The following is a 14,472-nucleotide window of genomic DNA, read 5'->3' on the forward strand; positions in this document are numbered from 1 at the left end:
CTCCTTGGGTTTCCGAGGCAGTATCACTACGGAAGTAGATTGCCCCATCTTCCTTCCGAGGAGTGGCTGGTGGGTTTGAACCGCCAGCCTTCAGGATAGCAGTCAAGTGCCTTAGGCACTATGCTACCAGAGCTCCTCAGACAATGTATATTACTGGGCAAATCGACTATGAAGAACCTCTTTCAAGTGCTGAAGAGCAAAGACATCTCCTGGAAGACTAAGGTGCACATGACACAAGCCATGGTATTTTCAATCACCTCACAAGCATGTGAGAGCTGGACAATGAATAAGGAAGACTGAAGAGTCATCAATACTTTTGAGTTGTGGTGTTGGCAAAGAATGCTGAAAGTAACATGGACTACTAAAAGAACTAATAAATCTGTCCTGGAAAAGTGCAGCCAGAATGCTTTTTGTAAGTGAGAATGGCCAGACTTTATCTCCTACTTTGGTCACGTTGCCAGAAGGGATCACTCCCTGGAGAAGGATATCATGCTTGGTAAAGTGGAGGGTCAACAAAAAAGGGGAAGGCCCTCAGGCAGATGGATTGACACAGTGGTTGCAACGATGGGCTCAGGCATAGCAGGGATTGTGGAGCTGGCAGTTGGAGATGACTTGACAGCACCTAACAACAAACAACAATGCACTGTACTCAAAGCTGTAATTATTATCCAGTTAGAGTGTCACTGAATCCCGTGGCTTCATCTGCACACGCTAGAAGCACATCTCATAGTTTTCATTGTTGTCAGTGTGTTTTCAATTTTGTTAAAAGTCTCATTTATGTATTTTGGGGGCTCTTTCATGGAGTCCATAGATAATTATTACGGTCATGCCTTTTTGTTCAAGTGATCATTATACAATGTCCTTCTTTGTCTCTTATGGTAGTTTTTGTCTCAATTTTATCAGAAATTAATATTGCTACTCCTGCTCTTGTTTGGTTGCCATTTGTTGATATATCTTTCTCCAACCTCTGACTTTTAGTCTATATTTGTCTTTCTCTCTAAAGTGTGTCTCTTGTAGACAGTATAGTGATGGGTTATGTTTTCTTATTTGGTCTGCAACTCTCCATCTCTTAAATGGTGCATTTAATGTAATTAGTGACATTCAGTATAATTATCAACAAGTATGAATATGTTGCTGTCATTTTGTTGTGTGTTTTTGTTTTTCCCAGTTTCTTTGTCCCATATAATTTTCTTGCTGAGCTCACCTTGTTTATGAATCGTCTTATCATTTCCTTTGTTGCTGTTATTTTAGGATTTGCTAAATATTTGTGCTGGTCCTCTTTTTTATTATGATGTGAAGGTTTATCATTTTTCCTTGAGATTATCCTGTGATTTATAATTTTCTCCCTGAGTTCAGAACAGTCCATTCTATCATGCAATTCTCTTGACTTCCTCACCATTTAGAAGTTCTGTAACTACGCTATTTTTTCCCTCTTTTGCTCTGTAGTTGTTTTCATTTGCCAATTGATGTCTCTGGTTCCCTGTTTACTATCTTGTAAGCTTATTTTACTTTGGATAATTCCATAACTGGGCTGGTTTCTGGGTTACATCATCATGTGTATTAATGGTGGGTTGTTGTTTGCTGATGTTGATTCTCTCTCCAAAGGACTCCCTTTAGCATCTCTTGTATAGTTGATCTAGTTTCAACAAATTTCCTTAATTTCTGCTTATCTGGAAATGTCCTATTTCACCACCATATTTGAGGGACAATTTTGCCAGGTATATAATTGTTGGTTAGAAATTATTTTTCATGGTTATATATATATGTTGTTGTTGTTGTTGTTGTTTGCCGTCGAGTCGGCCCCGACTCATAGCGACCCCTCCTTGGGTTTCCGAGGCAGTATCACTACGGAAGTAGGATTGCCCAACCTTCCTTCCGAGGAGTGGCTGGTGGGTTTGAACCGCCAGCCTTCTGGTGAGCAGTCAAGTGCCTTAGGCACTATGCTACCAGAGCTCCTTTATATATTATCCCATTATTTTCTCACCTGCAAGGTTTCTGCTGAGAAATCAGAGCTCAGTCTTATTGGATGTGCTTTGCAGGTAACTTTTCATCTTACCCATGTTGCTTTCAGGATTCTTTCTTTGTCTTTGGTTTTGGTGAGTATATGATGATGATGATATATCTTGGTGATTTTCTTTTGGGGTCTATCCTGTTTGGGGTTCATTGGACTTCTTGAATAGATATATTCTCATCTCTCATATCAGGAAAGTTCTCTCCCAACAAATGTTGGAAAATTTTCTGTGTGGTTTTGTTTGTTTCTTTCTGTTCTGGAATTCTACTTACACGTAGGTTATTCCTTTTGATGGTATCCCACATGAACCTTAGGCTTTCTTCATTTTATTTTGATCTCTTTTTTCTGATAGATCCTTCTCCAAGGAAGTATTCAGGTATTTGTCTTCAATCTCACTAATTCTGTCTTCCATTAATTCAGTTCTACTCCTTTGCCCTTTCAATGTGTTATCTATTTCTGAAAATTTAGTATTAATCTTCTAGATTTCTACCTGTAGATTTTGTATCCTAGAAAGGATACAAAATGCACTCCACTCAAAAAGTATTGATGACTCTTCATTTATTTAATCATTTTGTTCTTGTATTTTCTTCCAAAATTGTTCTAGGATTTTGTCTGTGTTTTTCTTAATTTTGTCAGTGTTTTCCTTGATCTGTCTCTCAGCCCATTAAAAGTACCTAAATATAATTTATTTGAATTCCTTATCAGGGAGTTCCAATGCTGCTTCTTCCTCAGGGTTATTTTCTGGGTCTGTATCCTGGTCCCTTGTTTCTACCACTTTATCTTGCTTCTTTTTGTGGACTATGATGGTCTGTTGTCTCCAAAATATTGTGACTTCATTGCATTTATATTTAATTGGTGATTGTAGGTTGGAACGATTCTCTTAAGATTTTCATTTGCTTTGTTGTTTTTTTTTTTGTATGTATCTGAGTAAACAGGGTGTTCTGGTTACCTAGTGCCACTCTGACAATAATATACCACAAATGGGATGGCCTTAACAAATAGGAGTTTATTCTTATAATTTAGAGGATTTAAGTTCAAGTTCAAAGTGCCAAGCTCTAGGGGCTGGGTGAAAGCCCCTCAGTCTTGGGCTTCAGCTCTGCCTCCAGCTCCTGGCCCACTGAAGCTAAAGGCATTTCTTCACTCAGACAGCTGCTGGCTGCTAAGGCTGAGAAAGCCAAGGTTGACAAGTAAAAGGGCACAGTCCTGATGTTACCAAACCACAAGGCAGGCCATTAATTCAAGCCCATTGTAAGCTCCAAGGTCGGCAGAGCATGGCAGGCTGCTCAACAAAGACATGGCCACATGCAGGATCCAAGAGTGCCATAAGCTAGAGACCATTCCCAAAGCTTCTCCTTCAATACAAGAAGCAGACCACATCCCAAACAAAGCTACTCAGCCACCTGTGATAGATCCCACCATGGAAGTGACTGCCAATCTCATCATGGGGAATAACTACCACCAGCTGCCCAGGCATTCAACCAGGCCCAGCCAAGTTGACACACAAACATAACTACCACACAGGGTAATGTGCTCCTCTAGTCACTACTTGGCAACACTTATGCACTCACTACCTGTCTCCTGGTGGGTGTGATAGAGAATGAGAGTGGTTGCACAGATCTCTGTTAACTGTTTGTGAAGATCAGCTAAGGGTAAGTCAGGCTCTTAATGGTGGTCGTATATTGTTGACCAGCTGGTGCAGAAGGAAGTGGTGGCCTTTGCTCAGTAAGTGGAGCTGCAGGAGATGTGGGTGTGGTTGGGTCATATGGGCACGGTTGCTGTCTCCTACTCAATTAGACAAAAACAACAATCAAAAAAACCATCAAAAAAGTAAAAGCGAAAGGACAAAAAACACACCCTGCAAAAACAGGAACAATCACTGAGAAAAGAAAAAGAAAAAAAAAAGAGGAAAAGCAATAATGGGAGAAAATATTTAAAGAAATATTCTAAAAAGTCAAAAGGAATATGAATAGAAAAAGGTGAGAAAACACCCACAATATCTGGGGATGGGTGGTGAATAAGAGAAAAGAGGTAGAGTAGGAAAATAATGTAGAAAAAAATGGGGGGAAAAAAATAATAATAAAGGAATGGGGAAAACCACAAGAAAGAAAAAAATGGGAACTAGGAGAAGGGAACAGAGAAAAAGCTTCAAACTAAAACTCAAGATGGGAAGAAGAAAAAAATAATAATAAAAAGAATAATAAAAAGGAAGGGGGAAAAAAAGATTAATTTTAAAACAGAGAAAAACAAACTAAAAAAAAAAAAAAATGGGGCAGACAGGGCAGGGCACCCAGGCTCTGTCAGAGTGCACAAACTGGGATGTAATTCCTGCCGGCCCAGAAGGTAGCTGGGGGTGAGCTACATCTGTACCTCTGTTCACCAAGAGGGTGTGGGATATAAGAGTAACAAGGGGAATATCACACCTTTCCAGTCCTCACTGTCTGGTATGTCCTTGCTGTCTCTGGCAAGTGGGGCCTATTCTTAGGCCCTGGAATCTGAGAGAACACTGTCACTTTAAATATCCAAAATGGTTGAACTGCTTGTAACCATTCAAAATGGCTGCACCCTTGGGACAGCCAAAAGTTCACAGTTCAGTCTGTCTCCTTCTTCACTGTTTCCCCTTTTATTCAACAGCCACCAGTGCAGTCCTCTACATAGCCTGTGGCTAGCAGTGCCCATTTTTAGGTTAATTCTTAGGTGCTAACACCACCTGGAAATATCCAAGCTGTCCATGCCATCAGGATCTCTGACAGTCCATAGCTCTGTATGTCTCCTTTTTTGATGTTTCTATGCAAGTTCTTCTACTAGTTGTTTGTTGTTGTTGTTGTTTGCCGTGGAGTCGGCCCCGACTCATAGCAACCCCTCCTTGGGTTTCCGAGGCAGTATCACTACGGAAGTAGGATTGCCCAACCTTCCTTCCGAGGAGTGGCTGGTGGGTTTGAACCGCCAGCCTTCTGGTGAGCAGTCAAGTGCCTTAGGCACTATGCTACCAGAGCTCCTACTAGTTGTTTAGTACCCTTCTATATCCTTCCCTTCAAAGCTCAGGACTCCAGGATTATCTTCTGTATCTGTGGTAATTGGCTCCCCTTTTCTTTATTGAAGATGGTCTGTGTAGTTTGTCTGCCTATTCTGGCAATCTTACTGGAACTGTTGCCACTATATTTATAGTCGCTGGTTTTGTCAAATTTTCTGGGGCTTTACTACAATACTGTGGTAATCAGTATTTCTGAACCTGTATCGTTAAACTTTTTTGGAATGAATTAGTGATTAAAGAAAAAGGAGAAAAATCTAAAAAGGATTCTACTTAGTTACTAATAATGTTTTAACTAGTAATGCTATAATTCAATATAGAATGATTTTATAAAATACTTCTGTTGATAGTATTCATACACTCTGCTGTGAGAAGTTAATCAATTGCCTTTGTGGTGTGGCCTGCTATGGAGAAAATTTGGGATAGGTCTCCAGATTTTTTGGTACATCTGGATAACCAGTGGCCTGCCATGTTGTTTGCTGCTCTTGGAATTATGCCATTTTACCTACCAACTTTGGGTTCACCACCCTCAGCAGCCAGCAGCTGACTGGGTTTAGAAATGCCTCTATTTCCAGTTGGCCTGGAACAAGAAGCAGAGCTGAAGGCAAAGGTGGAGGGGCCGTCAGCCAGCACCTAGAGCCAGCAGTCTGCATTCAGACGTCTAGTCTCCCAAACTATGAGAGAATAAATTCCTATTTGTTAAGCCATCTACCTGTGGTATTTCTGTCATAGCAGCACCAGAGAACTAAGACAGACTTAAAAGGAAACAAATCCAATGGACCAGAACTATTCTCTTTGCTACTCTCCAGAGGGGTTAAAATGAGTTCCTTGCTGAGAAGAAACTACACACTACACATACATATTTTTAGGTTCGTGGAACAGAAGTATGCAATGTAATCTGTATAAATTATAATTTTGAAGCACTTGTTCGTCTTTGTCAAGAAATCTTTTGTCATCATCATCATAAACTCTTACGTTATAGAAGCCCTCCAGGTATTTTCAAATAGGCATGTGGACTTGAAATTCTATCTTAATGAGGTTTATTCCTGTCTAGCCATGCAGCACATTAAAAAAACTCCTAAATTATTAAATGGTAGCTATCATGTTTCTATAAGAGAATATAAACATTTTAAAAATAAGTAAATGTAGGATCTGACACTCATCAGAAGACAAAAATGTTTTGAATCTTCTAAAGATCAAGAGTAAAGTACGGAGTTGTATCTAGGGCAGTTTATTATGATTATTATTGTCATTTTTATAAATATTTTATAGCTGATATAAAGGTTTCTTATATTTGATTTAATTTTATCACCACAATCTTGGTAAAGAAGGAAGAATAAGTATCACTAAATCTGACTTGGAGATGAAGAAAATGATAATATACTTATCTTAATACTAAATTTTAAGGTACTGTATTGTAAGTAGAAGCCCTAGTGAAGAAAGATGTAGCAGTCTGCTTCACAAGATTACAGCCTTGAAAACCCTATAGAGAAGTTCTACTCTGTTTTACAGGGTCGCTATGAGTTGGAATCTACTAGACAACAGTGAGAAGATCTGGTAGCATAGTGCCTAAGGCATTTGACTGCTAACCAGAAGGCTTGCGGTTCAAACCTACTAGCCACCCCTCGGAAGGAACGTTGGGCAATCTACTTCCATACTGATACTGCCTCAGAAACCCAAGGAGGGGTTGCTATGAGTCAGGGTCGACTCGATGGCACATAACAGCAACAACAATAGCCAGCAGTGGGTTTTGGTATTGTAAGTCACACTGAAGAATCACATTAGCTGATAAATATATTTCCAGTATCATTTTACTGATTTATCTTCAAGTTTTTTCACTTTCAATGGAATAGAAATTTTGTTTACGGATAAATTTTTATTAATTTTAGGAAACTACATTTATCATTCTTGAAAAGAACATTAAATTTCTTCTTTCCTTGCTGCAAATGTTTCTAATGCATTTTGAATCAACTGCCAATAGGGTGTTATAGAAAGTTTACCATTTTGATTCCATCAGAAGTCTGTGTAGACCATATTATTTACAAAACTTAAACTCAGAGATTTAAATTTTCTTTGACTTACTTCAGAACTATTGGATTTTGTGTCCCTGATAAGATTGATGAGAACAAATAAGGGAAGTAGGGGTTTTATTACAAGCCCTTCTTTAGGCGAAAGTAGCAAGATAGAATAGTTCAGTGTTTCTAATTACATCAGAAAAAGTTGGCAAGACTGTGTCCCTTAAGATTCAAAAGGATTTAGATTGGCTGTTTTTAATTAATTTTTAATCATAGTATCAACAAAATAGGTAGTTATATGGGTCCAGGAACCTTTTGAATATGCCCTTTTGACCTAAATACTTCTTAATATAACTTTCATATTGATTTTATAAATGTAACTTAAAAAAATAATTTTAAGTTAATTATGATATCATCCTATACTCTCAAATCACCCTTTAAAAACTGGAAGAGGACCAAATAGGCCTACTATTCGACAGAATAATGCTTCTGCAGAGCCCTTTACATGTATTACCTCATTGATTACTTATAAGAGTTCTATGAAGTAGATACTATTTTCTTGATTTTACAGATGAGAAAACTGAGACTCAGAGACATCAAGTAACTTGTTCAAACCCATCCAGCCAAGAAATGGCAAGGCAAGCATTCTAAACCTGGCCTGATTCCAAACCCTCATATGTTCCAGTGGAGGATTTTCTGAGAATTTTTTTTCCTCTTTTGTAGTCATTAAATTGTTGGGTGACAGAAAAGATGACTGGCCCCAGAATACTCATCACTTAGGAAATCTTATTCAGAGGTGAGAAATCAGCTCAAAACTCAGGAAGAATTCTGCCCCCCATCCTCTTTTGCTTATTCACATCTCTGAAAAATGTAAGGGAGAAAAAAGCTCTAAAAGAAACATCATTCCCTTTATCCCAACTGATGATAGTTCTAATAAAAGTTTCTGATCAGAAAGAAGGCATAAATTAAAATCTAAAATGAGATTTAATGATTTTTTTTCCTCTGAACTGAAATTATCCCAGTTTCTTGGTTCTCTAATGTATCTAGAAAGCTGGCTTGATTTTGTTGGAAACATAAAAGGTACGCAAAGATACTGACTTGCATTGCTTCTAGGTAAATCAGGTTCATATGTAACAGCACATTTTATTTTAAATCAAATTAAGTTATTGATAGCCCTTGTGTAAAGTGACATTCCACATTATGAAAGGATAATTTTATTAGTAAACTCTCAGCAAATGTGTTTCATCGGACTGAAGTTTTATAGGAGAGACAGGGTTGTCTTTCACATAGATTCTGTAAAATCACTCACTGAACCAAGAGATGTACTTCCTTTTTTTTATGGCTTTGAAGATCTATATTAAATTTCATATCGTAGGGACAACAAATGTATTATTATAAGTGGCTTGACTCTAGAGAAATATCAACTCCTTCACAGGTAGAATACAAATATCATTTTCACATAATATCTGAGTAAATAGTCTTAAACACTTTCTAAATCCTATTATGTGTACAAACTTTGCATGTAAAGGTTGAAGCGAGCTGGCTGAGGAGTGTAAGTAAACACATTCTTCTCCCATAAGTACACAGTATTGAATGCAGGAGAAAAGGGCTTTATACTCCTATTCCCTCAATCCCTCAATCAAAGACCTTTTAAAAGAAAAGGCAGAGTTAAAATAATAACACCAGTTCTATGATAAGAAGTTCCGTATTTGAACTTCATTGAATTACAGAGTTAGAAAGGGCCTCCCAGGATCCAGAAAACACAAGCTCCCAGCCAGACCACCACTACCACTTTCTAACCCACAGTCGTTTGTGTGAATTCAAAGGCCCTTCAGCACCAGATAGTGGGAGCTCAGGGTGTCTGTTACACAATCCTGTTATCACATTGAATCTTCTGTTCCGAATTCTGGTGATAACCTATTTGCTTTTCACTTTAAAAATTTAATCTAAAATCTTGATTCATTTTCAGTGACCTCTAAGACGGTGGTGGTAGCATGGTGCAACAGAAAGAGCAGACTTGGGAATATGATTCCTAGTCTCATTTTCTTCATCTATTAAATAGGAATCAGCACAGGGTTTTTGTGAGAACTGGAAGTGACAAAAGTCTTGGCACAACTCCTGGTGCATAGCAGTGCTCAGTGGTAATTATGATGAGCATAGTTATTCTGTAAGGAAGCAGTTCTTATAAAGCATCCCCTTAAAACGACCTGCTAAGTGATTACAGACAGGGAGCTTATTTTAGGTCTTAACAATCTTAACCTACCCTAGAAAAGCACTTTGGCATTGCCATATGTTTATACATTTGGGTTAGAATGTAAAACCTCATGCAGCTTTTACTTAAACATTGACCTATTGCAATTTAATATCAAATAGTTGTTGCCAACGTGCAGAGAGACACTGGTGTAGACCTTAGTATATAGCTGGGCTCTCGAGATGCAGAGCCAGCAAAACCACATTCAGTCAGATGACAAGGATGTTTCAAGATGTTTCCCAAATAAAGGTTCTTTGACCTAAGTAGGGCTTTATCTTAACGTATCCTAACTCATGGAGAACCTGACAAACTATTCACACATTCTTTTATAGAGCATAGAACTCACAATGAAAAGTTAATACAAGTCTCAACTGAGAACCATATCGATTCAGCATCAAATCAAAGATGCTCTAAGAAATAAGCTCCTCCCTGAATTTCAGGAAAAAATTATTCTTGTAGGCCACCAGAATCGTGGTAATTGAGCAAATGCATGAAAGGATTGATTTAGCTGCTAACAACCAAAGAAGAACTGAATTTTCTACAGGGCAACTTCCTCCCTTTTGTCTTTTGCTTCTACATCAGCCATTAGACACTGCTTTGATAGTTTCCTTGGGTCTAAGTGTGACAATTTTCTCCCCACAAAATTCTAAAATAATACATGAGGACTGTAAATAAATTCCAAAATAAAATTTCAAAATAAATAAACAGGGTACAATTTAGCTAGAGTTTGTTTTCTTCCCTGGGCCCTTGATTCTAATATATGCTTTTGTTCTGTTTTATTTTCCCAGTTCTAGTACAATTCTAGACTGAAAACCATTTGAATTCAGCATCAAATCAAGGGTAGCTCTAGGAAATGCTAATAACCCAATAGGTTCAGAAATCCATATTTGTCTTCTTCAAAGCAGAATTTTCCATGTTTGAAAGTGCCTGACATTTTGAAGGCATGCAACAGGTTTGAATGACTGCTGACAAAATAGCTCATATGTACCTGTGACTGAATTCTGAGAGAGAAAAACAAAAGACATTTAACAATCCCTTTTGGAGTAGAGGTTGCCATAATATTTAAATCTGAACAAAATATTCATAAACCCTGATGTGGGTTAACAATTTTTCAGAAAATTATGGAGAATGAACTTCCTTACATTACTCTGGTGTTTATTGACCTCCATGGCATGCTTGACTTCAGGTGGCTCCTTCATGTGGGCATAATCTGAAAATCCCTTGGTTGCATCATGTTTCTGCTTGTAGGCAACCTTTTAATAAAAAAAAAAAAAATATGGTCAGTTTTACTCAGAGATGTATTAAATTCTTATCTGTCTCTATAGCAGAATACTGATTAAAAGCGGGGGGGGGAATGCAGAACAAAATTCCAAATCTCAACAGAATCAAAATTTTCTTGAGCCAGTGAGACTGGATGACTCCCCAAAACTACTGCTCTGAGATAACTTTGAAACTTTGAACCAAAACTATTGCCTGAAGTCATCTTCAAACTGAAAAAGAGCTTATCTTAATTAATAAGAGTGTGGGAATCAGCACAGGGTTTTTGTGAGAACTGGAAATGACAAGTGTCTTGGCACAACTCCTGGTGCATAGCAGTGTTGTGAGCATTGTACTCTTTTAAAGAATTATCCATGTGAGATCAAATTGACAATGGCAATTTGAAAGGTTGGATAAGAAGCTTCGGGGGCAATGAGTAAGATGAAAGTAGAATAATGTGGAGAAGGATAGCAAGAAAGGTAGCACAACATGAAGACTGTAATCAACATCAATGAAATGTCCATGTTGAAAGGGTGCATGTTTGGTTGTGTACTTTCACCAAAATACAAAATTAAAAAAAAAAAAATTATCTGTACATTTCAGCATTTTACTAAGATTTCATATAACTATAAAATCTCACCACCAATGGTTAAGTTTGCCTAAGCCTCAATAACAAGATATTATATATATATGATGCTTTAATCTTAGTGCTTCTGTTAAGACTTCTAACTCCTTATTGTTTATTTCAAAATGTCCTTGACCAAAACATGAAATCTCCATCACATTCATGTCACTTAAATCTCAGCTATGGTTTTGGGAAATCTTCTACACCAAGAGCTTTTAGGATTGTGTGTGTTCAAATTTTAAATCATAAGAAAACAACTGACACCAACCAAGAATTATGTACCCAGCAAAACTGGCCCTCAAATATGATGGTGAAATTAGGACATTTCCAGATAAGCAGAAATTAAGGGAATTTGTTAAAACCAGACCAACCTCACAAGAGATGCTAAAGGGAGCCCTTTGGACAGAGAAGCAACAACAGCCAACAACAATCTGGGTTATGATGACATAACCCAGAAACCAACCCAGCTATGGAAGTATCCAAAGTAAATAAGCCTACAAGATTGTAAACAGGGAACCAGAGACATCAAATGACAAATGAGGACAACTACAAACCAAACAGAGGGGAAAAACTGTGTCATTACAGAACTTCTAGATGATAGGGAAGTCAAGACAACTATAAGATAGAACGGACTGTTCTAAACTTGGGAAGAAAACTATAAATCACAGGGTAACCTTAAAGAAAAATGATAAACCTTCCCATCAAAATAAAAAAGAGGACAAGCACAAATATTTAGCAAATATGAAAACAATAGCAACAAAGGAAGTGTTAATATGATCCATAAACAAAACGAGCTCAGCACAGAAAATTATATGAATAAAGAAACTGACACCACAAAAAGTACATGACAAAAGTGACAGCAACGAATTCATATTTGCTGATAATTACATATCTGACAAGGGACTTATCTCCAAGATTTATAGAAAACTCCAACTCCTCAACAGCAAAGGAATTAAAAATCCAATTGAAAAGTGGGCAGAAGACACGAATGGACATTTCACCAAGGAGGATATTCAGGTGGCCAGCAAGTACATGAAGAGATGCTCACGATCACTGGTCATCAGAGAGCTGCAAATCAAAACAATGAGATACCATCTCACCCCAGCACTGATGGCAAGGTTCAACGCAATAGAAAATAACAAATGCTGGTGGGGATGTGGAGAGACTGGGACTCTCGTACACTGCTGTTGGGACTGTGAAGTGATACAACCACTGTGGAAAACAATATGGCAATTCCTTTGAAAGCTAGAATTGGAGATACCATTTGACCCAGCAATCCCATTACTAGGTATATATCCTAGAGAAGTGAGAGCCAGGACAGGAACAGATATATGCATACTCAGGTTCATTGCAGCACTATTTACAATAGCAAAAAAATGGAAACAACCTACGAGCTTATCAATGGAAAAGTGGATGACCAAACTATGGTACACACACACAACAGTGCTATGCAGCACTGAAGAATAATGTAGAATCTGCAAAACACCACATATTATGGATGAACTTGGAGGACATTCTGCTGAGTAAAATAAGTCAATCACAGAAGGACAAAGATAGTATTAGTTCGTTGTTGTGGAGAGTCAAGGAAAGGTTTATATATGGAGGGAAATGTTCTTTGTTGGTTGCCAAGGAGGGAGGGAACACTGCAAAAAAAAAAAAAAAGCATTGACCCATGTCACTTTGGTTTTGTGTATTTCACTATACATAAATTATATTTCAATAAAACTCATTAGAAAAAAGAAGAAAAGAGAAAGTCTTATTCACAAGACAGAAGTTCACATGTGACAACACAACACCCAATGACTTCTCTACCTTCAGATGATTCACATGAATTAAGGCACTGAACCCCTGTACAACATAGACGTTGTCTTCACCACAATTCCATTTTATCCAACTCTTTCCTCAAGTGCCTGCAATGTAACAGATAGGGTCTTTCCAATCCAAACTAGACTTGGTTATCTAGGTTATCACCTTCCATGTGCTAAATGCTATTACTGTATCCACTGATCCCAACATTTTTCTTTTCATGGCTATGTTGAGGTTTCTGTCAACTAATGTCCTTCAATCTTATCCTGTCTTGATCAGTCACATAGAATGTCCCACATCCAATCCTTGTGGATTATCAACTCAAATGCAGCATCTCACACTCTTCTATGTGTAATTTATCTTGTTATGGAACCCTGGTGGTACACTGCACCTGGCTGGGAGGTCTGCAGTTCAAACTCACCAGTTGCTCTCTCTGTGTAACAAAGATGTGACTCTGCTTCCATAAATTTACAGTCTCGAAAACCCTGTGAGACAGTTTTACTCTGTCCTATAGGGTAACTGTGAGTTAGAATTAACTCAATGCAATGGTTTTAATTTATCTTATTAGATAGTCTGTCCATCAATTTAATCCATCAGGATATCTAAATCTGATTAATTTATCTTTAAATTGTCACCAATTAACTATGTTAAACAGGAAACCCATTAAGAACTTCCATTCAAGTTAAGAATACCCATTATCTCAGTTCCATTACATTCAATAACATTTGGTGGGGGAAGGGGAGTTTAATGTATGGTCTCAGTGTATAAAATAATTTAAAAAGGTCTACGAAATTTATTTTTATTTCTTAGTAAGTAGAAAAAGCTAGCATATGCTTGTCTCCTTTTTTGCTGGATGCCTGGTTTATTTTGTATTTTAGACTATCACACTCATGACTTCATACACATAACCAATGCAGCTGATCATTTTGTGAGTTATCACAGAAATGGTGAGTCATCAAGCACAGTTTTTAAAAGCACTCTTTCTTAAAAAGGCTATGTAATTTTCTACTTGCAACATTAAAATAGTCATTTCATTTATAGCTGTTACTAAGTACCACTTTAGAATCAAGATAACATCAAATTGGAGGCAGCTGAACTTTAATTCATATTAATTTTATCCCTTAAAACAGCTAATAGAAAATTATGTCAAGCTAATAAATTTTCTGTTAAGTTTGATTTCTTAGGATTTGTCATTATTGTGTGGCACTTCCCCAGATTAATACTGTTCCCTACATACATTGAGAACTAAGATTGCCATTCACTTAAATAGTGGAGGCCACTTGCCATGTAGTCTTATAAGCTTTACATATTTACATGTTTAAGTCATATATACATTAATCTTATTTATTTGATCTTGTAAAATATTTTTTATATTATATATATACATTGTTGTTGTTATGTGCCGTCGAGTCGGCCCCGACTCATAGCGACCCCTCCTTGGGTTTCCGAGGCAGTATCACTACGGAAGTAGGATTGCCC

At 37.5% G+C, this 14,472-nt stretch overlaps 1 protein-coding gene across 1 annotated transcript in view; it reads right to left on the bottom strand.

Annotated features, from left to right (window-relative positions):
* NEBL (nebulette) overlaps nt 1-14,472 on the bottom strand; it is a 183,457-nt gene that overhangs the window by 140,194 nt on the left and 28,791 nt on the right. Inside the window, exon 5 of the mRNA XM_007936355.2 lies at nt 10,448-10,558. Coding sequence (XP_007934546.1) covers nt 10,448-10,558 — 111 coding nt within the window. The remainder of the gene's footprint in view (nt 1-10,447; nt 10,559-14,472) is intronic.

Source organism: Orycteropus afer, unplaced genomic scaffold, assembly GCF_000298275.1.
Source record: "Orycteropus afer afer isolate SDZICR_OR568_19922 unplaced genomic scaffold, OryAfe1.0 scaffold00035, whole genome shotgun sequence".
Taxonomy (NCBI): Eukaryota; Metazoa; Chordata; class Mammalia; order Tubulidentata; family Orycteropodidae; genus Orycteropus; species Orycteropus afer.